The following is a 27,285-nucleotide window of genomic DNA, read 5'->3' as shown; positions in this document are numbered from 1 at the left end:
TATTAGTTTCAATCATAATCAACTAAGAATGGCATAATCCTCGTCTCGCGCGATCGACTTTCATAAAAAGCACATTATCCAACTTAAAAAAAAAGCTCCACTCGCTCTTCAACCCGCCCACTTCGCAAAGCCAAGCACGTCGAAGCAACTTCAAAGAGCTTTAATGTCGCCTCTTTCTTTCTCTTCTCAAAACGCCACGACTACTGCGGAGTAGACTCGTGTGCTTCATCTCGTCGTCCGGAGGTCGTCATATACTTACAGCTTGCACTGTGCCATAGATCTCGAAAATGGATTTTAGCCGCTCAAGCTCCTCCTTTTTGCAGGCGTTTTCTCTCTCCTTGGTATATCGTCGTCTTGTTCCTCTTCTTCTTCTCTCATCCGCGCGCGCGCGCGCGAGTAGGTAAAAAAACACAGGCGCTGCAGTAGACGAGGGGGAAGCACTTTGAAAAAAGCCTTGTGAGCGCGCGGAGAGCTCGCCGGGGTTTTAAACTCGAGCCATGATGGCGGGAGAGGGAGACAGAGAGCCTAAGGAATTTAAAAGGCTTTCCTCTGTTAACGTCGCCGCAGAAAAGTGGAAGAAATATGCGTTACGCACACGTCATTGGTTTCAGTCGGGGATGCTATGGCAGGGAATGTCTGGAATGCTGGATAAATGGAGTGATTATCCGAGGCTGATGGGCTTTTTAAGCTTTCATGCGGTTTGGCTGCGCGTGTGTGAGAGCTTGTAAAAATTTTACGAGCCGCTCGTAAATTTCGGATCTAATGCGTCGACGACGAGGCTCGTGCACGTGCAACTCGGTATTAAGCTCGATGTCATTCATTTTAAATGAGATTGCGAATGAATAAAATTAATATTTTACGCAAGCTTTATTCATAAATATTTGTTTACGTAACTTTTGATAGCAGAGGTGTAATTGGATAGGAAAATATCACTAAACTCGCTGGTCTGGCGATCTTTTCTTCGCTCCTCGTAAATGTTTTTTCGTCGCTCTTTTTCTGAAAGCACGAGGCTCGACGCTGCACGTTCATGTTTGTTGTATTTGAAAACAGAAGAAAGCCTCGAGTATTTTCGCCTCGAACATTGTTGCCCGTGTCGACGGACACTCGAACAGACACAAAACTCGTTTTACACGTATTCTAATTAAGAGCTACTAATTTATCAATCGCTTGAAAGGAACACAAATTAAATTCGTACATTCAGAACAAAACAAAGTTATTTTTTATACAGTTTATTTTAGTTCGGTATTGCATTCAAATTATAAAATGGTAATGTAAAATATAAGCCTATATGTATAAATATTTTACAAAGAACCTGAAATAAAAAGCTTAGAAAATAATGCAGCGAAGCAATAAAATAGAATGAAACTATTTTTCAGATATATCTCGTTATCGTAACAAAACCGTATAGTACAGCCATCTGTAGGAGAGTAGCTCAAGTTACGCAGAACTAGCGCTCGCATCTACTGCAGATAAAGTCAAGCTTGTTTGTATCTAATATTCAAACATGCCGAGTCTTTCACATCAATGATCAAACTTATTCAACTTTGAAATTTAATAAGGTGTGCATTTTCAATGTACAAAAACATGATTTGAGACTTCACATAGTATAAGTTAAGCAGAAAATAAATAAAAACAAAGGAATATTTTTTTGAGCGGTTTTAATGATAATTTACTGGACAATTATAAAAACTATACTATTGATTCTTAACACCTATAAACATCTCTTAAAAAATCTTAAGTCATTGAAGGAAAGAATATTTTTGCTGATTTTTAAAGAGAAGCTAATAAATAAAGTTTTGAAACGCTATTCGCAAATAAAAAATAATTTCTCTCGTAAAAATCCCATTGCCGCCTGGAAAGAAAAGAGCATAGGTATTTTGTCTATTCCAAATGATTGCTTGTTAATCAAATGTACCTTTATTCGATAATAATAAGAATTTATGATTAAAGATGACAGTGGCAGCTGCGGTAGCGATTTCGAGTCGACGCTATACAAAACAATCTCGAAAATGTACAACGAAATCACAATGTTCCTCGGAATTGGGCTTTTTGTTGAGTCTAACAAAAAAAAAGACCGCTTCATATGTATGGTACAATTTGACGATATTCGACGAAAAAAGTCCAAGAGGTAAGAAAAATAAATTCGAAATGAGATAACGAAAGACAAGGGACGGGGGTAGGGAAATATAGAAACAGTAATAGACGAGCGTCTTTCAGACAGTCGCAATCGAGTGCATTATATTCGTAAAAAATATTAACAAACGCAAAAGGTAAGGGGGGAAAGAAAGACAAAAAAAGGGATGGAATAAAATACAGACAGAGAGAAAGAGAGAGGCGAAGTTAAGAAGCGGATTTTTTTTCAAGTTTTCCATTTTTCGTGTAGTACGTCTTTCTCTCTTGGCGTGTATGAGTACGTGTGGTAAAGAGAAAATCCCTATATCCGCCCTCTAGTTCTCGTCGACCTCCTGCTCGGCCTCCTCGTCGAACTCGGCGTCCTCGTCGGCGGTGGCCTCCTGGTACTGTTGGTACTCGGACACCAGATCGTTCATGTTCGACTCGGCCTCGGTGAATTCCATCTCGTCCATACCCTCGCCAGTGTACCAATGCAAGAAAGCTTTCCTTCTGAACATAGCGGTGAACTGCTCTGAGATACGCTTGAACAGCTCCTGGATGGCGGTGCTGTTTCCGATGAAGGTCGCGGACATCTTGAGACCACGTGGTGGGATGTCGCACACGGCGGTCTTGACGTTGTTCGGGATCCATTCGACGAAGTACGAGCTGTTCTTGTTCTGGATGTTGAGCATCTGCTCGTCGACCTCCTTCATGGACATGCGACCACGGAAGATGGCGGCGACGGTCAGGTAGCGTCCGTGTCGTGGGTCGCAGGCAGCCATCATGTTCTTGGCGTCGAACATCTGTTGGGTGAGCTCGGGGACCGAGAGGGCTCTGTACTGTTGGCTGCCTCTGGAGGTCAGAGGGGCGAAACCGGGCATGAAGAAGTGAAGACGAGGGAACGGTACCATGTTGACGGCGAGTTTCCTGAGATCAGCGTTCAACTGACCGGGGAACCTGGAATGGAAGACATAGCATTTAGTACGCGTATTCACGATGATCACGTTCAATCGACATTCGACAGAGTTCAAGGTACAAACCTGAGGCAAGTTGTGACACCGGACATTGTGAGAGATACGAGATGGTTGAGGTCACCGTATGTGGGTGTGGAGAGCTTGAGCGTTCTGAAGCAGATATCGTAGAGTGCCTCGTTGTCAATGCAATAGGTCTCGTCGGTGTTCTCGACGAGCTGGTGCACGGAGAGGGTGGCGTTGTAGGGCTCGACGACGGTGTCTGAGACCTTGGGCGAGGGTACGACCGAGTAGGTGTTCATGATCCTGTCGGGGTATTCCTCACGGATCTTGGAGATGAGGAGGGTTCCCATACCGGATCCGGTACCACCTCCAAGCGAGTGGGTCAGCTGGAAGCCCTGAAGGCAGTCGCAGCTCTCGGCTTCCTTGCGGACGACATCGAGGACTGAGTCTACGAGCTCAGCACCCTCGGTGTAGTGACCCTTGGCCCAGTTGTTACCAGCACCAGACTGTCCGAACACGAAGTTGTCCGGTCGGAAGATCTGGCCGAAGGGGCCGGATCTGACCGAGTCCATGGTGCCGGGCTCCAGATCCACAAGGATGGCTCTGGGCACATATTTGCCACCGGAGGCCTCATTGTAGTACACGTTGATCCTCTCGAGCTGGAGGTCGCTGTCACCGTGGTAGGCACCAGTCGGGTCAATGCCATGCTCGTCACTGATGATTTCCCAAAACTGAAATGGAAAAAGTCATCGTTAATAATCGAGCTCGTAATCCGAAATGAAAATCCTATAATCGAGTGCAGAGAGGGAGAGAGAGAGAGAGAGTCAAGCTCGCGTGGCTCGTCGACTTAATGGCCGAGAGATGGCCGCAATTTCCTCGAGAGGGGCCCCGGCGCGCTCGAGTGGCAATCGAGATCAATTAGCGTCTCCTGACCGAGCTGTGCGCGTCCGCCGACCGGACACGCACGACCGGCAGCTGCCGCAGCTGCTGCACACAATGCGAGCACGCAAAGACGTCGAGAGACGAAGGCCGTTGCTCCGCCTAGCCGACCGGTCAGCCGTCTGTGCGCGTCCTTACTTCCGCCGACTGCTCGATCGAGACTTTAATCGAGGGGATCGTCTGGTCTGCTCTTTTCTCTCTCTCTCTCTCTCTCTCTCTCTCTCTCTCTCTCTCTCTCTCTCTCTCTCTCTCTCTCTCTCTCTCTCTCTCTCTATTTTCCGATGCGGGCGTGTACTTAATTTTTTTTCTTGGCTTTATCGAGCGGACGAGTTTTCTTTGGGAATATCGGAATCAATCGTTCGAGAGCCCGAAGTCTCGATGCCATGTAAACAAGAAATTTCGACGAGGTGACAGATGTCTGTGTTATGTAATCAAAGACTGTATACACACAAAGGAGAGAGATATTTGTTTGGAAATCGAACGTCACAATTTCTACTCTAGTTTGCGAAACTCGCCTTCTATACTAAACCGTTCGATTTTCGCTTATCACCCGCCGTTGATACGCGCTATCTAATTTCCAAGGTATGTATATTACCGCCTCGTCGCGGTACAATTTTCTTTCCCCACACAGAAATTCTCCAAGCCTTGGTCTATTTTTATCGCCACATAAAACAGCCTAGATTACGGCCCCCACCTCCGAAATATCCCTCAAGGCCGCGTATACTACTCAAGATCAAGTTCACCGCTGAAAAAAGTGGCTTACATTCCAGCGAAATCATCAACGACTTCGCAAGTCCGCGAAAATTCGCTTCGGTCGGCGCATTTCGACGATCGTTTCGCCAGCGCGGCGCCACGAAGAATTTTCGGTCAGCACAAGTTTGCATATCTCGAGGAGAGACCTCGGGTCTCTGCTTGGCACCGAGAGTTTCTCCGTGTCTCTTAAATGGAAAGGCGACGGTGTATTGACAACGGATGTCCATATAAGTGCATCGCGCGCCGGGAGAGCCTCAAGCCAGCGTGTCAGCCTCTCTCCTTCTCGAGGGCAAGCCTCCACACGCCTCCCACACGAGAGCTGGAGCAGCATACATTACGTCGCCGGGGGAAAGAGAGAGAGAGAGAGAGAGAGAGAGATAGAGAGAGGGTGAGTCAGCAATGTCAGCGCTATATATAGTGCCGCGACTTGACCATAAGCGAGCGAAAAAAAGAGAGGCGTGACGCCTGGAGGAGAAGAGTGTCGCGTGTTTTTCGGGAGAGAAGGCATTTAAAGAGAGAGGAGCGGAAGTATACTTACACACGGGGCCGTGCAAAGGAGCGATTTATTGTTCTGCCGATTTCGGGCGTAACGGTGTCTTGTTTGTCTTTTTCGCCATGTTTGCTTATCTCGCGCGCTCGCTGAATCAGACTTATTTTCGGCCGTTTCTATTTGGACACTATATTCGCGCGGGATCGATGTGCCAATTAATTTGCCGAAGTCGCACGACCGCCTGAGAGGGTTACGTCAGAAGTATACATTATCGATAAGAGGAGAAGAAAAAATCGTTTAATCGGATCACGACTTTCGTCTTCACGACTGCAATTGTCATCTGGATGGACGGCCTGTTTTTTCCAGCGAGAGAAACCAGCACGATTCATGAAAACCCGTCGCCGCTGACGTAATCCCCGCTCTAATTATGTTAATTCTTCAATTAGACGTAAATGCTCGTTTTTACTCGCATAATAGCCATCTCTCCCAGCAGCGCAACTCTTTCAGACTTATTATTATACTCATTCCTCGGGCGTTTCCTGTCGCACGACTACCTCCGCGAAAAACATAGCCGGCAAAAGGACGAGAGCGCGAGAAAGAGAGAGAGAGAGAAGAGCCTCAGCAGAGACTCAGCCCGAATTTTTACGCTCAGGGTAGTACAACTCTGGAATTTCCTCGCGACGACAGCTGAACGGGGAACAGCTGCCGCTTCCTCCCTTTTCTCCACGGCGAGAGCACATGCACGAGTTCCGAACCTAAGCCAAGCGGCAGCGTTATATTCAACTCGCGGTTATAATTACATGCGAAGACTCTAGCCAGACTACTGCAGCCGAGCGCGCTCTTGGCGAAATTTTTAACACGTGTGTATCTACATTATCAGCGCGCAATCCACACTCGCTCTTATCAACCTGCAGCCCGACCTTCGGTCTCCGTACGGCAGAGGAGAGGGAAAAAAATCATTAAACGCTGAGAGAGAAAAGTCCGATCGATTTCTCTCCTCTATTTGGCGACGGACAAGAGCCCGGTGTCCTTGGTCCCAAAGGCACATGTAAGAGAGAGAGAACGATTGAGTCTTCTCCCGTCCCTGCATGGCTCGAGTCGCGCGTAATCGTTGCGCAACCGCCTCGTTACATCCAGATCGCGAGCGACGTCAGCGCCTCGGACGTCCGATTTTGGCCAGAAACTACGCGCATCGCTCGGGAGGCTTATCGATTCGCCAATTATTTCCAAACGAGTTTTTGCGCAAGAGGACGAATGTTCATTCAATCGCGGTGTATATGCAAAGACGTCGATCCTACGCTCCTTGCGTCGATAAATCAGCGAGGAGGATAAATTTCGACAATTTTTCAAAGAGAAACGCGTCAGCGAAGATAAAATGCTTATTTCCGTCCGTTCGTCATTCCTCGGCACGGCCCCGTCTTCCTTGGAAACCTTCCTTGGAGTCACGATAGCTCGATAATATTATTTTACACGCGTTAATTCAATTTCCACGCGAGCTTTCTAAGTTTTCATTAGATAACTATCGCTCGATGATAAACGTAACATCGCGGCGATTATTCAATTTTTTTTTCTCTCTCTCTCTCTCTCTCTCTCTCTCTCTCTCTCTCTCTCTCTCTCTCTCTCTCTCTCGCAAACTCATGACCCGTGCGGCCAGCGCCGCGAGTAAAAGCATCCGCGGAGTGCAGGCGCAGAGGAGAGGCCGGCGTGAGCAGCGGACATTGACTCGATGCGATATCCTTGAAAGCCGCGGGAGCGTGACGATACGCGCGGTTACTTCATTTTTTTAACTGTCGGACCGAGGAGAAGTTCTCCTGCGCGCTCACGATCATCGCGTACTTTAGATTCGGATCTTTCGATGGGAGGAGTAATGAGATTTTGAAGCAAAAAATTTTTTCGCCTGCCTGCCTCAGCCTCGATGAAAAAGCTCGCTCGAGGTATTTCACAGCTGTCGCTGTGTTACAAGGTAAAAAGTTGCGCAGTGCGACGATGCCAGCTCTCGAGAGTCCTGTCGTGCGAATCAAATTGAATTCTCGCGGCGCCGCGACATTTTTACTAAAAACTTCTGCTCGAACAGGAGAAAAAGTTTTACGACCTAATCAAACTTTCAAAGCACGCCTGCAGTGCTCCTGTCCTGAAAACGACGCTCTCTGCAGCGCACAGACGTCAGAACGCGATAAGCTATACTCTCTTGTGTAAGGCCAAACCGCATTTGCACATGGAAATGCATAAATCGTAAGGTCGTGTCAAGGCGACAGTCTCTAGATCTCTCCTATAGGCTCTTTGTACTGCGAAAAGCTGATGTGTAAAAAAAAAACGCCAGCGACAAAAAGGGCGATCAAAGCTGCAGTGTCTGCTGCGGGAGATAAAAGGACGAGAGAAGAGCCGACGCAGACGCAAGGTCGAGAAAAATTCGCGGTACTCAGGGAGCTAAAACCGAGCGCAAAAAGGCGACGCGAAACCTTCGATGAGAACCTCTGCTGGGCGCGTGATCGGGCGCTTATAAAAAAGGAAGAGGAGGCGAGACACGCGAGTGGAGAGAGAGAGAGAGCAGCTCTCTGAGGATAGAATGGTATAGTACAATGACGAGGGAAAAAAGAAATTAAAGGAATTCCGAGAGAGAGAGAGAGAGAGAGAGAGAGGAGCACAAAGAAAGGTGGATGGGTTGCGTTGATCATGACGGGGAGGCTGGGGCGTGATGGATCGTGATAATCGATTTTCTCTGATTTTACCCGATGAAAAATTCGTTTTTGCTCGAAATAAATGAGATATCCCGGATTTCTGCTGGATTATTCGTTATAACGACTGCGTTTCTGAGATAAGATTAAACAATGCAGTAAAGCCATAAAAATTCCTGCAATCATTTTCTCCTCGAAGCATTTAAACCATCTCGTTCATTCACCTCGGAAAATAAGGAACGAACGAAAAATCCATTGCACCCGCAGTGCTCATCTCGCCCCGGCGCAAGAGAGCGGGTGTCCGCCAGCGAATAGGCGACCATATCTATATAGACTCGGCTCGCAACAGACAGAGAAGCGAGCAGAAAGAGAGAGAGAGAGAGAGAGAGAGAGAGAGAGGAAGCTAAAGGGGAGTGCGCGCGCAGCCGTTCGATGCCGTTGCCGCATCAACCAGCTAGCTGGTGCTAGAGCGCGCACATATACGTGCGCTTATACGTATATGTACACACGTACACGTCCTGCCTGAGAGAAAGATCTGCGCGGCGCTGCCACACCCTGGGATCGAGCGCTACGCTCGCTCGCGCGCACACATATATAAGTATATAGCTGTATATAACACACCCACTGACTCACGCTGCCGCTCGCTTGTTGCTATATACGATTATGGACGATCCGACGGCGGCCGGCCTTTCGAAAAGCCGAGAGCTTTTGGGCGGCGTATACTCTATTGATCGGCCTAGATGCGTATGTGTATTATATATCTCTAGGCATGGCAAGCGACATCCGGTTATCTATACGAGAAAGAGGAAGTCCGCGAGCACTCGGGAATTGTGCAAGTCTGCTGCTGCCGCTGCGCCGGTGACGAAAATGGCTACCGGCAACAGCGCTATTGCACCTTTTGCCTCAACCTCTAGCGTCTCTCTCTCTCTCTCTCTCTCTCTTTCTCTCTTTCTCCCCCCCCCGCATAAATAAACAAACGCCAGACAAACGTCTTCCGCGAATAACTCGAGCGCGGAGGGAGAGAAAAGTGCTCGCGACGGCTGTTCGAAGGGCCGGAAAGTTGAATTACGACGTCGTCACGGAATAAATAGAACCCTCGAGAGTTCGGCGAAAAACCGTTAAAGCGCGCGCGCCGGCCGGCCGGTAACAGAGCATCAGCTCTCTCACTCTCTCTCTCTCTCTCTCTCTCCCCTCGTTCGCTCGCTCGCGCGCGAAGCAACGCCGCGTCGTCGCCATGCTGGGTTCTTCGACCCATGGAGACCCGTGTGCGAAACTCTACTCCTATTTCGGCCGAGTCTGCCATTTTCTCGTTTTTCTCTCTCGCGACGTGATCGATGCGGAGTGAGAGCACGCGAATTCCAGAGTCGATGACTCGATGCCCCCCCCCCGCCCCCCCGGCGCCGCTCGTCTACCGGCGGATTTTCCAGCTGCAGAATTCACCAACGGTTTTTTCTATTGTCGCCAAAGTGGGGGAGAGAGTTCGAGCGAAATAAGCGAAGCGCCCCGCGACGGCGATTCGTCGAATAACCGTCGTCGATGACTTCTTCCACGTCGATGTATAGCTATATATCTGTATATGTGGAACGAGAATGAGAGAAAGACACACACGTTTCGCGACGATGAGAAACAAGTTCGTGAAATTTCCCGCGCGCTAAAGTCGACCATCTAACGGTTTTCTCGCGACGGACACACTCGCGGAGAGGAAGCGACGCCGCCGCCGCTGCTTTCGCCAGAGCGAGAAAGGAAGGCGACGCTCGACCGAGCGAGACTCTCTTGGAATTCGCGATATCTCTCTCTCTCTCTCTCTCTCACAGCCTAGAGAGCGAGTGAGAGAGAGAGAACGCCGCGCGGTGGAATAGACGATGCCTCTGACTCACCTTAGCTCCAATTTGGTTACCGCACTGACCAGCCTGGATGTGCACGATTTCCCTCATGGTGTCGGTGTGTTGTTTGTTCTTTTTTAACGGTTATTAAAAAAGTAGCTGCTTCTGCTGCTCGACCTCGACGTGGTGTATCTCTCGTGTGCTGCTCGAACTCTGCGCGTCGCGAGAGACAGGAGACGAATGCGCCAGCGCCGCTCGCCGCGTCCGTTAGAGATTTTCAAGCCGCCGTGTTCCAAGTGGGCCGAGCCGCTGGTGGGGGTAAGCGAGCCGCGGCGCGATTGGTCGCCCGGCTGCCCCACCGCTTTCGAATTTCGCGCCCGCGCGCCATCCGCTCTCTCTCCGTCTCGCTCCCACTCGCTGCCCAGCCGTCTCTCTCTCTCTCTCTCTTTCTCTCTCTTTCTCTCGCTCTCGCGCTCACGTCTTTTTGTTCTCTCTCGGCCCGGTATAGGACGTGTACTTACTCGTCTCGGGCACAACGGCCGCGCAGTGTTGCCAACTGTACGATCGGCCGCCGCTCTATTCTCCGTCCTTTTCTACTGCTGCTGAGAATGTGTTTCTCCTCGCCGGAGAGTGTGCGAATATACACTCGCTCAATTATTACGTGTATACGTGTAGATAGAGCGGAGCTGTCTGGATATAGTAGGTATGTATCTTCTCTGCGGTATAAATCTAACTCTCTGCCGAGGCCCGAATCGAGCGAGAGAGCCGAGAACGTCTATTGCCGAGGAAAAAAGGAGATGAATGTTTATGCGAGCAGAGGAGAGGTGTATCTATATAGGCATATAGATCGTACACGCTCTCATAGGCTGCTGCTGCTGCTCTTAAAATGGGATTGTTTCTTTGAGATTTCCTGTATTGGGTTACCTGCTTTTCCGAAGGATCGAATTTTTCAGCACAGGTTATTCGCCATTTTTTACACGAAGGATCAACTCGTCTCTCCCATCTCGAGTAATTACGGCGTTTACCATATGCGCACAGACTCGCATGAGCTCTAGTTGAGATGTAATTATCGAGTTGCTCTAATTTATTCATCAATTAGTTCGCTCGAGCGCGGTTTCTTTTTCGCGGCGGAAATTTTTGAAACCGTATATTACTTTCTCTTTAAAAATACCCTCATGAGCGCGACTCGGTGAAAAATGAGATTGACGTGCTCGCGATGATTTTCTGAATTTATTAAATCATCCTCGCGAGCTTGATTAATGGAGTTTGTCAAATTTCATTCAGCGGACGTTTTCAACACGTTAATCGAACGTAAGGTAAACCCTCGTATTAAAAATAACGACTCAATAATTTTTTACCGCGGGTTATACCGATTATTACACTCTCTATTAATAATACTTTTTTTGAATCATCTCGCGTTATGCCAGTAACTCCGGAGCGTGAAATATCAATTACAGCCAATCAAAGAGAGCAATAGCCCTTTAATTTAAGCACCCCCCTCGCAAAGTCAATCGGAGTCCGGCTATCTGATATAACAATATCCCGCCACCCTCCTGTCAAAATCCACTTACCCCATCTCCTCAGGCTCGAATATCCCATCCGACAGCCGTCATATGTACACATGCACACAGCTCCACACGCTCCTGACACTTAAGCCGCTGATAAAAGGCTTACGAAGAAAAGCCGCTCACGGCACCTTATCCCCTGTCGCGACGAAAGAGAAGAGTCACCCCCTTAGCGAATAGTCATATATAGGTGTATGTGTATATATAGCCCAGAGCGGGTCAGTTAAATCGCATGAAAGTCATCTCGCGCGAGCATGCATACAGGTGTCCTGTACGTCGTGGTGACTCGGCCGTCCACTCGGAGGGATGATTCACACCCGACGTTGCCATGCGGTGAGCCGCCGCGCTAACAACAGCGCTTTCGAGGGGGTGGCTTCGTCGGCGACGCGTTTCTTCAGCTGTGGCTTTTTGGGAAATATCGAAACGTTATTTTTTTGTCCTTTTTTTTTTTCCCCCACAAACTTTACGACGTTACGTCATGCGAAAATGAAGGAAGAATATACAATATTTTATTTTCTCAGAAGCGCAAAGTGTAGTAAAGCAAATAGTCCAAGTGACTCGACGAAAAAAATAATCCTTCGCATAACACATAAGCAATCCACCTCTATTTTCATCGCCTTAATTGCTTGCGTTGACTCTAATGCACGCGACTGAAAAATGCAAAAAACAAAAAAAAAACGCATCGGATTCGCAAAATACACCAGCTGATCGACCGCGCCCTAGCTCTCGAAATTACACCCATTCCATGATGCACATAAAGCATAAAACCGAGAGCGAGCGCGGATAGCACCACCGCTGGGGTACAGTACTTCAATGCGTCATCTAACAACTCGCTCGCACACGTATACGCACACACATACACGACAGCTTTGTACTCTACCGGCCGGCGAGGAAGAGAAGAAAGTCGATATCGTGACTCACTACCGTCTGCCGCACACCTACAACGAAGCGGTATACCTATACTATACACTCGAGATATAGACGCGCGCGTGTATATACGTATAAAAGAATCATTCGAAAGAATCATCGCTTGTCGCTAATTCGCCAAGTCGATTTGGACATGCTCTATTGTTGGCTGTGTCTCCATTTGGGAAGGACGTGCGTTGTGTGCTTTAACGAGCGCTGAGGCCATATTTCACCGATGCGGCTTTGGAGTATAGACAAAAGCGTGAGAAGCCGCACGAGCTCAAGTGTGTGTGTGTGTGTGTGTGTACTTTGACAAGTTCAAGGCAGTCGTGGAAACTCGGGGGGGCGATTTCGATCAGCGGTACTTTTCGCCTGAATCATTGACGAGCGTGTAGAGGCTATAACCCTGTGCGATCGTAATTAATTGTTGAAATGTAAGAAGAAAAAAAAACCGCTACCGAAAAACGCTTCTATTTTTTCAATAGGAAATATATTCGATGTTTACAGAGCAATTTGTCAGTCGGTATAGTCACGGAATTTCATCGCAGAGTAATTTGCTGTGTAAATAGTCGGTCCGGCGCGCTAATCCCTCGCTTCTTTCTTTAGACTCTCGATGAAACGCGCGCTCGTATCGATCCGACCGCTAAACGTGATTTCATTCTTCCTCGACGAAGAAGAGTCTCGGCGTTCTTTTCGGGGAAAATCCAATTAATCGCCGTTTGTTCCTTCGCTAATTTGCCAGATCTTATGAGCGTCTAGAGGTCGTTTTCGGATTTTCCCGCGACTGTTATACTTTAGTGTAATTCGTCGAGTGCACTATTTATCGTGAATAAGTAAAAGGCGATGCTTATCATCGGAATGGAAACAAGAGGGCTTATCTTCTCTAGTGAATTTAAGTACGTTTCCGTGTAGCTTATTCACTTTCCGGTCTGTGGACAGTCGTGTGCTTTAGCAAAGTCAAGCATACCTGAATACAAGTTTGTCGCCGCTATCGGCGAAACATCAAACTGCATGCAAGCACCTTGCATATTATACTCTATATTATAGAATCTATTCTTCTGTGGCTCGCTTCTCAAGGCTCGAATATAAGTGACTTTGCCGCGAGTTTATACAGATTACAATAAGCCGCGAGCGTATAGTAGGTGCGATTCAATCTACATATATATATATATATATATATATATATATATATATATATATATACACACCCGCGATCTAATCTGAGAAAAACACACGTATCAGCTACATTGCTGCACTTGATAAAAGGCGTATCGACTCTTTCGGTAAAGTACAATTTAAAATCCTCGACGAATAAACGCGGAAAATATCACATCGTATACGCGCGCAAGAGATCGAGGAAACGGTACATAGAGGCTGCCGCCGCGCCGAGGCTGGATTACGCATTATGCTGCAGCCGTGGCGCCGTATACACACTCCTCTCCCTGTCTCGAGTCTCGGCTCGCGTGTTACCTTATATGTATGGAACACGACGTCGCGGCACGCTGAAAAATTCGCTACGCCTGCGTGTAAGTATAAGTATATGTATATAATCTCTCGGCCGCGAGTCGAGTTGAGAGATATATGCGAGCGTGTGCGTACGGTTTATAGGTGGGTTTCGCGCGCGAGATATATATATATATATATATATATATATATATATATATATATATATATATATAAACAGGGGTTCTCTCTCTCTCTCGCGCGCGGCTGTTTCTTTTTTTTCCTCCACATCAGAGCAAGTTTGTTTCTTTTATAAGGCGGAAAAACGTGCGATGAAGCTGGGAGGGAAAATCGATTCGAAAACGTTGCGCATTGCGGCGGGTTTAATGATTCCTGGGTCGTCGCTCAGTGGTCTTGGATTTCGGTCTTGAATAAAACGAGCTGAGCGACTAATTGAAACCAAACGAGATGAACGAGCGAATAAAAAAAAATCACGCGCGCGCCCGTATGTGTATATGCATTGAAACTAGCGCATTCCGCCGAGTCAGCCATCCGCGAACACGCGCAATAAAGATAAGTGTCGCACTAGTTAAATAAACAATAATCTCGTTTGGAATAACGATCGTATACAGTTATATCCTGCACTTGCCGAGCAAATCTGAAAAGCTCGTCAAAAACTCGGAGAGCATCGGGGAAAAAAAAAAAAAAATACGAAACTCCTCACCCGTCACAGCAATTAAGCCAGGGAAGCGCGAGTAATTGCCGGCCCCTCTGCTGCATCGTCGCGGTGGATTATAACAATCTTGCGTTCGTGTAGCATCGCGAAAGAGATAACTACTCGCATCAAAAAGCTTCCTTCATATATAAACACGCATCCAGGGAATGTGGTGTCGCGAAAGCCGGTATAGTCTTCGCGCATCGATGCCCCAACAGAAGAATGTCTGCCGCGCGCGCATCGCGTTTTAACGGCGCGCGCTTAACGGTGCAGCAGCGGCAGGAGAGAGAGAGAGAGAGAGAGAGAAAGATCTGCAGTAACGGATCGAAGCCGAGATTATCGACCGGAATATGGGCTATATAAGGGGCTATTGAAACGTATAGAGTGAAAATCTTGGGAGATTTTGAGATAGGAGTGTGCTGCATCGAGAAATTTAATAAGCATGGATGGGCTTGACGTATATAATGGAAAGAGTTGAGAGCGATCGTAAAGGCAGATTGTCGCTTTCCATCAAGGAACACGAGACCGACGAGTTCTCTGCAGGCTTTATCTCTTCTCGCGGGCGTTTGTCCGCCGCGCTTTATGGCCACGAATGCCTTCGTATGTTGTACAAATGATGTCATGTGAAACGCGTTAAAAAAAAAAAAAAATATATATATATATATATATATATATATATATATATTTTGGTTGAAAAGACACAGGATTTCAGCAAATATCACACACTCGGCTTCGAATTCAGTAGCGTACAGACTTCGAGTATCTTTCGATCGAATGTCAAATCCCACTATACATATAGATATTTTCGCGAAAATAATTCAGTTTAAAAATGTATTCCTCGGTACTTCCTTATATACAGCCAAGCGAGCAAGCAAGCGCATCCATAGGCTTATTTCGAGCTAGGCCGCGCGGGCAATTTGAATAAATTAAAAACTCCGAGCATCCGTCTAACCATTACGATTCCGCAGCTCGGAAGCAATCCGCGCAAACGCGAGCTCCCACGATGCAAAAAAGAAAAGCCGCAGTTATAATAGTAGTACTCCCGATAATAATTGCACGGTCGGATTGCGTAACTCTGATGATGCTCCTCCAGACGAAGGAAATGTAAGTTTATACAGCTGCGGTACGCTATCAATATTGTGTTACTGCGCTGCTGCTCTTCATTGTTGCGCAACTGCGGACGACGTCGAAAACGCGAGGATACGCTCGGCTTATTATCTCATTGCCCATTGTTCCGAGAGAGGATAGAGTATATAAACTCGAGCGGTGACAATGACATCATACGACGCGGAATAGTGATTTATTGATGCTGGCCTTGAACGAATCCTTTTTCAGTTCTATGATTTGAGAGACTAATACGCGCCGTTATCAATAGTTCGCTTGATTTCGCTTGGAAAAGGGTTGACTCCGTTATAGAAGTCTGGAACGATTTCCTCGCTGCAACGTGTCGCGCGAAGCTTCAACTTCGATCAATAACCAAAGGACTCCGCCCAGCAGCAGCTCTTCTCGGAGAAAATTTCCAAAAAAGGCATCCACGTGCCCGAGATATTCCCCTCCATGTCCTTCCTTCCTATATACATCCGTCGCGTTTCGCAGCCGGCACGAGCGCGCGGATCGATCGGCTGCTCCCGGCAACCGAATCACGCGACTGCGCCCCATTGTACACCCCGTATATATAGATATAACATATATACACACACACACACACACACACACACACAGAGGTGTATATATATAGGCGAAGCGGACGTGGGGTATATTTTTTATTTCGCTCGTCGCAGGATATATACAGTGGCGCAGAGCGCGCGCCGCCGCCTCGTATTTATTGATCCCGTCGATGACGAGCCGACGCCGGTAGCGACGTCGACGACAGCCTGCGCGACTGTGTATTATATGGATGTTCATAAGTACTTCCGCGATGCGGACGAGGTTTTTCCGTTCGTTCGGATCGTTATTATAACGTGCGGGGTTTTTATTGCCGATTATTCGCTGCCTATTGATTTGTCTTCTGTGTAGTGCCCGTATGTTTGCGGGATCATTGAAGGGTTCGCTATAGATATAAATCGTTGGTTACACCCCCGCTTTCTACTCGGCGCTTTATAAGCCTCTCGCGCCGATTGAATTATGTGTATTACACGTGTACGAAATCGCTCCTGTCAAAGCACAACTATATATAGCACTCTCCAGTCGTGATACACGCTTCGGCCCCTTTTACTATCATCGATTTCTCTCTCCCGAGGGCTACGCCGCTGTTCCGGTGTGTGCTCGGCTTTTTTTTTTTTCTCTTTTCAATTTACGGCCCACTGCAATGAGGCTCGGGCCTTTTACGTGCTACGGTATAACTTGGTTTTTTTTTTTTGCGCCAGCACTTGGCCGCCTATTCCGAGATATTTTTGACTCACTACAGACGTGATGTATATAATATATTTTTATAAGCGAGGCTCCGCGGTTTTTCGATTGTGTAACGATTTTTGCGATAAAATGCCAAACGTGTAGTTTAGGCTTTAAAATTGTTCCGCGCAAAATCGAAAAAATCACTTGCAACATACGTTTCATGCATGCGACGTCAGCGCGAAGATTTATATTTATTAAAAGTGTCCACTCCCGCGAATTCTAGTTTTCGTTCTTGATTTATCGCGAGATTAACTAGTCCCTATTTAGACACGAGCGAAGCTTACGTACCAGAAAAAAATCGCGTTATGGAGGAAACATGCAAACGAGGACGCTCGACGAAACAATTTCAAGCTCTCGGATGTAGAATTTCTATTTTCGTTATTAAACACAAAAACACTCTCGCACGAGCCTGCACTGCTCTACTTTCTCGTAATCGAATAAAAAAAAAAAATATCGTTATAATTAAGCTTCTAATAGTTATCCGGCCATAAACGCGCAGGCGCAGAGAGATCTAATTAAAAAGAATTTACAGCGGGCATTTGGGTCATCGCAGGTGTTACAAGCGTCGCCTTTCTTTTGCCCCCCCAGAGAGTGCATAACTCATACAACTGTTTATTACTCGACCGCTCGGCTCTCTCGTAAAGTCCCTAATTGACATTAGAAAAGCGAGCTTGAATCAATTAAAATTCTCAGCTCTCCGCTGCACCCAGTCGTTCTCCTCTCTCGAATTTCATATATACTTTGCATACGTGCAGCAGCAGAGTCGAGAAACCGATATATCGAGGCCGCGAGATTTTGATACAGCGCAAGAGAGCGCGAGCGGAATATAACAAGTCCGCGGCCGCTTTCTCGCGCGCGAGATTCGAAAAGGCGCTGTGCCCGAATCGTCAAGCTTCCGTAAATGGCCTCGTCCTCTTAAAACGGCCAGCTCGACTCGTCGTCGTCGTCGTGATCTCCGAAAGTCCTCGCACACGGCTCCTACGCTGACTCATCCCGTATATACATACAAGCTGTCTCTCGTGTGTTTTTGTCGCTACACTTCTTGCGACACTTTAGCCGGATTTTTCTTCTGCGTATACGGCATTGCACTTGTACGAAAATTTCGCGCCTATCGAGCGGCTAATAAGATTGTATTTATTGGACGAGATATACGATCTTTGCTCATAAATATCGCTGTGGTGTAATGCGCGTCCATTCATGAAGGCTCGCCTACAATGTATATCGCGTCGACGTTTCAGAAGGAAATTTTTTTTTCTTTATTATTGCTCGCGTTATTACGTAAGCCGTATAAGCGCGTAACGTATTTTTAGCGGCTTACGCTTTGTCGCACGATTATCGGTAAACTATAGACTCGCTCGGCGAGATTTCGCATTTTAATTTATCCAGAAGATTATAGAGACGAGTTGCCGAGCGAGGCGCTCGGTTTAAATGCCCGCACACGCTCGAGCTAAGACTGTATGCAAGTCTTCGAACGCTTAACAGCCCGCAATTATCTAGAGCTAATAAACGTGTTCCTCCCGCGGCTTATAATCCAAGAATAAAAGTAAATTTTATATACACATTATAATACGCATCTGCAAACCAGTTCCACCCATGTATCGCCGGGAGGGACAAGCTCCTCCGCTCGCCGACGACGTTTCTCACTTTTAGTGGCGTTATTTGCATTAATTGACGTTTACGAGAGTGTTTCTCGACTCTGAGCCACATAGTATAACATAGAGTTTCTGCATTTTTATTCCCCCCGCAGATTAATCGCTATTATTTTCTCAATAATCGACAAGTGCGCGCGTAATAGCAGCGAAAGTCTATAACCCAGTTTCGTCGCTTACATCGATCGCGAAAGAAAAAAAAAAAAATATCCGCAGCGAGACTACCATATTTGTGCATCGACTCAGCCTCAGCTTCGTAGTAGGGTATTTCCGATGAGCGAGGAGAGCCCATTAGTTACACTCGTCGTCACGGATCCTTGATAATTACCCAGAAGCTCAGCCCATCTAAATCCCAAAGCGTATCGGCTCCTAGACCGATCAACCTGATTACCCTTTAACGCAATATACTGAATATACATATAGCTGATGTGACATATAAATCACCGATTGACGAATGAACGAAAATTACTCAAGTTCAAGCCCGATCCGTTTCCGGCGTCGTCGTATATTATGTGCCAACTGACTTCTTTTTCTCTCCATGAGGCCCACGCGCGGACGCCCACGCGACCGAAATGCAGGAGAAGCCCGACGCGACACGTATACGGAAAAAAGTGGCTATCGAGGCGGTCATTTTCGGCTGTTTCGTAAGTGGAGCTGGATTAATTTGGGGAAGGGAAGGAATTAAGGCACTTGAAGAGCGAGATATGATTGATGGAAATGTTGTTCGACGAGGAAAATGTGGATTATAAGCGATGCTGCGTATGGTCATAGCGTTATAAAGATGCGCCAGTTTTCGCGCTGTGCAATACTCGCTTTTTAATGGGCTGCTGTGCGGAGAATCGATTACCGACACAAATTTTCAAGAGTCAAGTCTTTTGAATCGTGTTTTTCAGCGCTAATCCTGAAAAGGACACGCGGAATCGATAAACACATGTAAATCGCGCGCACACATAATCGGCATGCGAGCCGCATCGAATTCTGACATCATTGTTGTTCGCCGCGCGCACCGACCCAATTCTGACGAACATACATATACGTACTCGTGTATCCATCACTTTTTATGACACCTAGCAACAAATATCATTTCGAGAGTGAGCGAGACAGAGAGTAACTCATCGCCTAGCGCTAAACGATTCGATATAACACGCCTATTTTTAGAACCTGTCGTCAACACACATACAGATACACACAGGTAAGGACGAAATCCAAAACAGTGTTCGACAAGCGGAAATTCTCTCGTTAGCGAGCGGTGAAAGTATGTGCCATCGATGCGAATAACAGATGCGACTTTGTATGTGTGCTCGAGCCGCGCGAACATTTTTAAATGGGCGGACATACGCGCCTTTTTCGTATGTGCTCGCTGACGACAACGACGAGTCTGAATTGACAAAAAGCCGCTGTGTGCGATTTTAATTTATTCGAGACGCTGAAAAACTGACCCACATGTGTGCGCGCGCGCGCGCGGCCCTGCGTCGTTTACGTGAGCTTTGCGCAAGATCGCGCGATGGCTTTTCGGTTTTTCTTTTGCATCGGTTGAGAATTTTCGATGCCGAGAAGCTTGTGTAACAGTAGGCTGAAAATGCTTCTAAGCGAAGTATAATACATTTCTTGAGCGTTCAACGTGTTACGAGTTGACAACTTTGTGCGACTACAAGCTATATTGTAGTAAACACGACAAACTCTGAGAACTATGATGACGTGAATACGCTTACAGAATTAGATATTGGAGAAAGTTTTACATTATCGAAAAATATTTTTATTCTTATGAAAATATTTACGTATACGTATACATATGGCAAAGTTTGTTCGTTTCATCGTGTTTTTTAAACATCACATATTTCGCATAAAGTCTCTTGTGATTTGCAAATAGTAAACAATGTAAATTGTTAACAAAAGTATCGCGTCTACTCTTAAATAGAAATAGCAAAGATTGAGCTAAAGCTAAAATACCGTAACGATTTCGGATTATTTTCGGTGTACCTTTGCGAAAATGGAACAGTCTTGTATTAATAGTAACTTTATTCCGTGAAGAATTGGTTCGCCAACGAGTTGAACTCATCTGCGTATCTTAGATGTAAATTGTGTGCTCCGTTTTCAAAAATATCCATTCTGAAATGTTACAAGAAGTCGTTAATCTCTACGTTATAAATTGATTCGTGATTGAAAAAATAAGTTTACCTAGAATTAGCGATGTTCGCCTTGAGGTGATCTGGGTGTTCTCCAAGAACCATGGCATCCTTCGCCCCATGCACTATCAGAGTTGGACACTTAATTTTCACCAAATCTTTTTTACAGATGTCACCCCCGTTGTTATCGTAGATCCTCTTCATCCCATCTATCCAAGCACTCCAAACGTCTTGGAAATACTTTTCTCCATAGATGGCAACCAATGGCGCCCTCATCCTCTCAGACCATGTGTTTATGTCCCTTATTTCTGAAATTAATCATGTTTCTGTATTATCGCAGCTTGCAAATCAGCACTTCGTGACTTCATTACGATGATTCGTTCTTACTTTCATAAATTTTCATTTCCTGTGGCGCGATGTAGGCATTAGCTCCAGTTACAATCATTTTTCGAACGTTTTCCGGATAATGTGCAGCCAAGATAAGAGCCGTGATACCACCGTCACTCCATCCAAGTAGAGAGAATTTATTGTATCCCAAAGCTCTCATTAGATTGCAGGCCCAAGTGGCATCTCTCCTGAAGAAATTTTCAGGAAACGTTTTCTCTGGAGGCCTGGACTTTCCATATCCAGGAGGATCCCAGGCAACGATTGTCAACTTCTCTTTGTTAAGGTTTTCAATTTGTGGTTTGAAATCAGTCCATATCGTTCCTGCAATGAAATCATTCGTTTATTTTCACGTAGGCATTGCAAACGAACGATCAATAGAAGTAATAATTCGAATGAAATATTATACCCATAGCTCCTGGCAACAGCAGCACTGGATGCTCTCCCACTCCTGTCCTGACATAGTTGATGTTAACTCCATCTACCTCGATTTTTTGTTCCTGCATTTTTGTAAATCACGTGAATATGTTATCTCTTTCAAACAGTCGCAATAAATATTCAGTCGTATTTCTAGTATTACGTTAAATTTACGCAAACTTACTTCGATATCTGATGCGGCCTTTGTTGATGTCGTCATATTTCTAAGATTTCGAGAAATTGGAACCGTAATTCCTTTGACTTTTGTCAAAAATCCCGGAAGACGTCTTGTTGTGAACCACATGTTTATACTTGTGCTGTTAGCTAGTACGAGTATCTAGATGCACTATCATCTACATATCTTGTTATCTAAAAATCATCTACAATTTGAAATCTCTGCCAAGGGTGTTTTTATAATGAAAAGAAAAAAAAAATCGTGAATAAAAAAAATGGGTTGAAACAATTTGAACTCAAAACAAAAAAATTTATTTCTTATGCTCTATTTTATTCAGTCGAGCGTTGAAAGATACATAATGGATGATCGATACAGATTGTGGATTGATCAATGTACTTTGACTATCTCTAGATGGTAAAGGGTTGCAAAACCTATGATCTGCAAATATATTATCCTTATAAAACACTATTTATGAATATGTGTATGAAAACTTTATGAATTAAAAGGACGCTCTCCTACAAAATTAAAGTAAAATGTATAAAAACTAATTGTAGTCTTTCAAAGGTTGACCTATACATGTTGCGAATTACAAATGAAATTATCAAAGTCATAATATATGCATCTCTCTACAATAATAAACTTATAAAATAATAAATAAAAAATAAACTTTTCTTTCCTTAATTCATAGAAAGAGAGAGAGAGAGAGAGAGAGAATCGTTACAATTGATACTCTTTCAAAGAAATTTGTACCTTTATGTCGTCTTTAAAAATTAATATATGGTTATAAAAAAAAGTCATGTAAAACAATAATAATAAATGATTGCTGTTCCATATTGACTATGTTTTAACGACGTAAAGTTTAAAAAAAATTTAAAATTGTACGAGACACATTTTTGAAACCTATGTCTCTGACATTGGTAATGACTGCTCTTACTAGTTAAGAGACGATTTAAAAACAGATCTTTTGTAAGGTATTTCTTAAATTATGTGAAATGAATGATCAGCGAGTGTTGGTGGGTATTGCTTATCATGAATCCTGTTCAGACTTTGCTTGTGCTTTATGGTATTCGTCAGTCAAATGTTTTTTGTATTGCGTCTGATCGTTCCAGAGTTCTGCTGCTACAGGGTTTAAGGGACTGTCATTGTTTGGTTCTGAAACGGTAATTTTCAAATTTTAGACAAAATGTTTCAATTTCAGACACAGCTGTGAACCTTGAGCAAAATTATTACGTACCACCAAGCAGGGACTGGATCGATAGGAGAATAGTACGAACATCATAAAGAGCGCTCCACTTGTCCTTTAGAATATCCAAACAGATATTGCCACCACTGTCAACATTTGGATGAAAGCACGGAGTTGCAAAGCGAACAACTGGTGCACTGTATGGGTAACTGTGGGGAAACTCTAGAGTCAGCTTGTAGGTCAGGCCTGCATACACCTGCAAAAGTCAATGGTTAGCATTAGCAAACAATTCGTCATCAGAATTATCATAACGAAATTTCGTGAACAATACCGTGTCGGCGGGTCCAGCGATCGTTCCAACCCACTTGAATAGGTTCTCACCCTCGGGAAATGCGGACACGCCTTTCTCGGTGCTCATCATCAAGATCATGAGTTCCTTCTGCAGGCTGCAAGGGGTTTCAAAGAGAAAAAGCCATTAGTTCCCCATAGAGGCAATAAGGTTAGGTTGCCTTAACCTCGTAGATAAAAATTAAAAAAAATCACGGGCCAACGCTCCGAAACGTTCATCCGCAGGCCGAAGCTCGACCTAAACATCGAGTCTCGGTCGCAGAGGTCAGGGAGAGGGCCCGCGAATGCAAAAACGGAAAGCGGGCGTCTTCGCATCGCGCTATCATCGTCAACCCCGAGCTTGATGCCTACCGTTTGCTCACTGCGTGATTGTCTTTGGGCATGCTTTGTTTCTCCTCGCGCGACTTGCTCTGGGCCCCTTGCGACGAGTAATACGGGTTGATGTTCTGGGCCATGTTGCTCCTCGAGGATGAGGCTGCTGCTGTGGGGCTGGTGTGATTTCTCCGCTCGTCCGAAAAATAGAAGTCCGCGCCGAAGGTCAGATATCGCTCGATACACACACACACACACACACGCACTCTGCGTTTCCCCAACTGCGGTCTTCGAGGTGTACACAACAGTCGCGCTGGAGCTCTCTTGGAAATTTGAATGCTGTGCTAGGTGACGACCGAGTGAAAAACATCAGCTCGCGGGACGCGTCAACAGCTGTTTAAGCGACGCCATGTGCCTCGCGCATGCGCCGTACTCGCGGAATTTCGCTTGGAAAATCGGAGTTTCAAACGGTTTTTCGGAGTTTCGGCGATTTCGGAGCTGATTTCGAGTCGATTTGGAGTAAATACGAGCGTCCGGCTTTTCCTAGAAATAGATCCGTGGTCGGGGATTAGTCGTTGGTCGCGTCGATACGATGTTCGAAAATAATCGATTATATTTCGGAGGCGATGTTTGGGTCGGACGTATTTCGAATGGGTAGTAAGGGTACTTGCGTTTCCTGTTTTCTCTGATGATGATGATGATGATGATGATGATGATGTCAATTTTATGAGCTGTACGCGCCTACTTAATTTTCTTAGATAATTACGCGTCAGATGAAGTGGTTAATGATTAGCTGCTTGTACAAGAATAGACCGTTGGCCTCTGGCATCCATCACGAAATATTTTCCATTCTCGATAAATCTGCTAAATATTGCCGCTTGCGGTCAATTTTAAGATTTAATCAATCTTTATCTTTACACCTAAACGAACGAGTTAATTTTAATTCCAGACGACTCATCGGACAACTATGTAATACTCCAAACAATATACCTGTCAAAACTCCCGCTTCGGCCAGTGCGCATTTCTCAACGCGCAGACATAAATATAGGTACGCGCATATTCTGCAGTCTATACACTGCACTGCAGAGACTGCGGAGCACACAAAACATCAGCTAGCTGCTCTTCGGAAAAGCTGGTGTGCAGCTCACTCATCGAATTGACCCATCGGATATCAATAAAGACGCGTCTCGGTGAAACCAGGAAAGCAGGAACGATGTAGCCGCTCTGCACACTCTGTGTCTGTCGCACTCTGGGAAAATCGAATCTCCGCTCCGCGATAAGGTAGAGAACGCGCTAGAGCAGCTGATATCTGTCGATGACGAGGAGCTCGCGAGAGGGTTGCGATCATGTCCTGACGAAGATTTTAAGGATCGACGAATAAGCTGACAAAGCAACAGGATGGCTGGAGCTCAAGGAACGCCCGAGTCAGAGGCGGGGAGCTTCGAGTGCTTTCAGAACTACACTGCGCCCGAGGTCTTCGTCCAGGGCCTTGCTGGCATCGTCGACCAGCAGGACGTCGAGTCCATGATTCGAGCTCAGAAACAGATGTGAGTTTTTTCTTTATACCTTTTGATTTTGCTACTCTAACAGCTTTGTACAATGAATCCACTTGCAGGTTGCAGAGGTTCGAGAAGACAAATGAAATGCTGACTAACTGCAATCAATTATCTGTTAATCGACTGAAGACTGCTGGCAGCGAGTTCAAGAAGCACACTGCACTTTTGGTGGAGATGAAAAAAGACTTGGATTTCATATTTAAGAAAGTCAGGGTAATCAAGAATAAACTGAGTCAACAGTATCCTCAAGCTTATAATGGTAACTTGGCATTTCTTTTACCGAGATGATGGATTTATTTGCTATTTTAGTTTGATTTGACATAAATGAATTGCAGAAGCTGTAAGGAGTAGCTTAGCGGAGGAGGTGATTGCCGATGATGCAGATCAAAAGCCATCAGAACCAGAGGTTCCGCATCAACCACCAAGTAGTAATGTTGGGGAAAGGAATCCAGATTCTGATGGTAATAAATAGCACATTCAATAATCATATCGGTTAGCTGGCCTTGAAAACATTTGTGATATTAAAGTATTTTTAAAGTGTTCTTTTCTATAATGTAAAGGCATAAGTTGTCTTGATTGGTTCAAGTTTTTACAATGAAGTATTACAACATAACTAAACATGTGGGTTATTGTATGATCTACAAGCTCTATGATGTACAAATCTATTTTAATAATTCCTAACCATACTATAAAGTTGCTTGCAATTTTCGTTCAATGCTCTTATACTTAAAATGCTCAAAAATTGTATTGATGTATTGACTAATGGGGAAGTGCACAAACTTGATAGTGTCTTTAAGAGACTGTGAATTTCTGAGAAATTTCTTGCATCTAAAACTAAACATCTTTGTTGTTTAAATATACAGAATTTATTCTCAAATCTCGATCCTATGTGTTATTTATTTTCCTGACAAACTTATTGAAATGAGATAATTAATTACTGTTTTATATATGGCAGTTCCAGTCGAGGAGTTTCAATTCGCGAAACTGCGCGAAAGGCGAGTCGTGAGAAAAGATAGCTCATCGACTGAAAGCGAAAATGACCAAAGCAAACAGGACTCATCATCATGCTCCTCTGACACTAGTTAACTCATAACCAGTGCTTTTTATTCCACCAAGCAAAGCGTTTATACATAATTTGTTTAAGGATATTGGTGGGCATAATAATAATAAATTTACTTGTATTTTAAAGTAAGCATCTCGATTTTACTTTGATTATTTCATCGATCTTCACAAATTTTCGTTCATTCCCAGATCATTCGCTATGCACAAAGATTTTGCTACGATTATTTTTCACGATTTCACCATCTATCCAAGCTGATCCAAGGCAAAGTTCTAATAAAAATCAGTGCAAATTACGCTCGTCGAAAAACTCCAGAGCGAAGTCACGAGTCCGTAAAAAGACAGGCCGCGCGACGAAAAAAAAAGGATAAAGCAGGAGGCTTTTCTCATAAATAATACTCAAAGTTCGCGATGTACGACTCTACGCACATGTGCGCTTAAATAAAAGCGGACATACGAAAAAGTCCCGGATGACGAGAAGTGCGTGTGTCGGTATATGTGTAGCCGCAGCTGCGGCTCAGCTGCTGCTTCCCCGATGCTATCGCGGAAGCTGAGAGTCTTATAGATGGGGGTGTACGTAGAATATGTATGTACATACGGTGAGTCGCTCTATTTGAGGACAGCGTCATGGTGTCAATGTCGGCAAGCATAGATAGTAGAAAAACGATCTTATACGGATTTATTGATTTGGAAATTGCGAAATTGAAAGAGTCGTTTTAAAAATTCTTCTTTGATGGGAAAATTTTGTGGATGATCGATGTACGATTAAATTTCGATGTCTAAGAATAGATTAGTAAGTATCAGTAGATAGCAGCCTTAGAGGAAACAACCAAAAATGGAGTGCGTTTCCGTGTTCTCAAGTCGTTTGAGATTAAAGTTTCGATTTAATAAGAGATTAATCAAAGAATTCGATTGTTATTCTAAATTAAGAAGCTACCGTGCAAAAGCGTCGATTTATCTCTTGAAATACTGATAAAATACCTCAACATTTTCTCCTCAGTTACCGCGCATACATATGGTGAAAACAACCCGCACACGTCGACCTCCCCAAAAGCCTCCCACAATGTTTCCTTTACATGCAGATACATCCATTGTGTTAATTGATGTCGTTGACTCAATTAAAAAATCACGTGCAGATACGTACACTTGGCTCAGAATTGATTCGTTTGATCTCTCTTCCTCAACTCTCCATGTCCTCTTTGCGCTTGTAAAAAGTGAGTGAAACAGCTTGCCTGACTGGAATCCCGTGACCTAACAAAATTGCTTTTTTAAACTTTTTCCCCCTTC

The 27,285-nt window shown here is 45.1% G+C and overlaps 4 protein-coding genes across 5 annotated transcripts; 1 reads left to right on the top strand and 3 right to left on the bottom strand.

Moving 5' to 3' along the window:
• Positions 1-1,873: 1,873 nt before the first annotated feature.
• LOC100116329 (tubulin beta-1 chain) lies at positions 1,874-10,106 on the bottom strand. Its single transcript, XM_031929592.2, has 3 exons — positions 9,821-10,106; positions 3,153-3,817; positions 1,874-3,069 (listed from the first exon to the last, which is right to left on the bottom strand). The coding sequence occupies exons 1-3, from the start codon at positions 9,875-9,877 to the stop codon at positions 2,448-2,450; spliced, it is 1,344 nt and encodes a 447-aa protein (XP_031785452.1). The 5' UTR covers positions 9,878-10,106; the 3' UTR covers positions 1,874-2,447.
• Positions 10,107-10,371: 265 nt separating this feature from the next.
• LOC100119836 (kxDL motif-containing protein CG10681) lies at positions 10,372-26,131 on the top strand. 2 transcript variants are annotated; one of them, XM_032599514.1, is made up of 4 exons: positions 10,372-10,469; positions 24,333-24,930; positions 24,999-25,198; positions 25,275-25,822. In XM_032599514.1, the coding sequence occupies exons 2-4, from the start codon at positions 24,782-24,784 to the stop codon at positions 25,409-25,411; spliced, it is 486 nt and encodes a 161-aa protein (XP_032455405.1). In that variant the 5' UTR covers positions 10,372-10,469; positions 24,333-24,781; the 3' UTR covers positions 25,412-25,822. The 2 variants fall into 2 exon arrangements, with proteins under 2 accessions (XP_032455405.1, XP_001603547.2); XM_001603497.6 differs by lacking the exon at positions 10,372-10,469 and adding an exon at positions 25,895-26,131 and having other exon boundaries at positions 24,176-24,930; positions 25,275-25,400.
• On the bottom strand, positions 20,172-23,739 carry LOC100119762 (valacyclovir hydrolase). The gene is made up of 8 exons (XM_008213151.4): positions 23,423-23,739; positions 23,055-23,169; positions 22,775-22,979; positions 21,550-22,692; positions 21,358-21,448; positions 20,952-21,272; positions 20,617-20,872; positions 20,172-20,547 (listed from the first exon to the last, which is right to left on the bottom strand). Exons 4-8 carry the CDS (start codon positions 21,667-21,669, stop codon positions 20,457-20,459), a joined length of 879 nt encoding a protein of 292 aa, XP_008211373.1. The 5' UTR covers positions 21,670-22,692; positions 22,775-22,979; positions 23,055-23,169; positions 23,423-23,739; the 3' UTR covers positions 20,172-20,456.
• Positions 21,549-24,082, bottom strand: LOC100119794 (ubiquitin-conjugating enzyme E2 C). Its single transcript, XM_001603464.6, has 4 exons — positions 23,423-24,082; positions 23,055-23,169; positions 22,775-22,979; positions 21,549-22,692 (listed from the first exon to the last, which is right to left on the bottom strand). The coding sequence occupies exons 1-4, from the start codon at positions 23,524-23,526 to the stop codon at positions 22,568-22,570; spliced, it is 549 nt and encodes a 182-aa protein (XP_001603514.1). The 5' UTR covers positions 23,527-24,082; the 3' UTR covers positions 21,549-22,567.
• Positions 26,132-27,285: the final 1,154 nt, after the last annotated feature.

Source organism: Nasonia vitripennis, chromosome 4 (assembly GCF_009193385.2).
Source record: "Nasonia vitripennis strain AsymCx chromosome 4, Nvit_psr_1.1, whole genome shotgun sequence".
In the NCBI taxonomy this organism is placed as follows: Eukaryota; Metazoa; Arthropoda; class Insecta; order Hymenoptera; family Pteromalidae; genus Nasonia; species Nasonia vitripennis.
Note: the sequence above shows the minus strand (reverse complement) of the source record. Positions and strands in the feature narration are given on the sequence as shown.

Excerpts from the sequence above, each read along its gene's own strand:
- LOC100119794 (XM_001603464.6), bottom strand. The coding sequence starts at position 23,526 with ATGGCCCAGAACATCAACCCGTATTACTCGTCGCAAGGGGCCCAGAGC. Across the intron at positions 22,980-23,054 it reads TCGCTGGACCCGCCGACACG|GTGTATGCAGGCCTGACCTA; the intron begins GTATTGTTCACG and ends TGACTTTTGCAG. Across the intron at positions 22,693-22,774 it reads GATCCAGTCCCTGCTTGGTG|AACCAAACAATGACAGTCCC; the intron begins GTACGTAATAAT and ends TTACCGTTTCAG.
- LOC100119836 (XM_001603497.6), top strand. The coding sequence starts at position 24,782 with ATGGCTGGAGCTCAAGGAACGCCCGAGTCAGAGGCGGGGAGCTTCGAG. Across the intron at positions 24,931-24,998 it reads ATTCGAGCTCAGAAACAGAT|GTTGCAGAGGTTCGAGAAGA; the intron begins GTGAGTTTTTTC and ends ATCCACTTGCAG. Across the intron at positions 25,401-25,894 it reads AAGGAATCCAGATTCTGATG|TTCCAGTCGAGGAGTTTCAA; the intron begins GTAATAAATAGC and ends TATATATGGCAG.
- LOC100119762 (XM_008213151.4), bottom strand. The coding sequence starts at position 21,669 with ATGTGGTTCACAACAAGACGTCTTCCGGGATTTTTGACAAAAGTCAAA. Across the intron at positions 21,449-21,549 it reads AGGCCGCATCAGATATCGAA|GAACAAAAAATCGAGGTAGA; the intron begins GTAAGTTTGCGT and ends ACAAAAATGCAG. Across the intron at positions 20,873-20,951 it reads GGAAATGAAAATTTATGAAA|AAATAAGGGACATAAACACA; the intron begins GTAAGAACGAAT and ends GATTAATTTCAG.
- LOC100116329 (XM_031929592.2), bottom strand. The coding sequence starts at position 9,877 with ATGAGGGAAATCGTGCACATCCAGGCTGGTCAGTGCGGTAACCAAATT. Across the intron at positions 3,818-9,820 it reads GTAACCAAATTGGAGCTAAG|TTTTGGGAAATCATCAGTGA; the intron begins GTGAGTCAGAGG and ends TTTCCATTTCAG. Across the intron at positions 3,070-3,152 it reads GGTGTCACAACTTGCCTCAG|GTTCCCCGGTCAGTTGAACG; the intron begins GTTTGTACCTTG and ends CTTCCATTCCAG.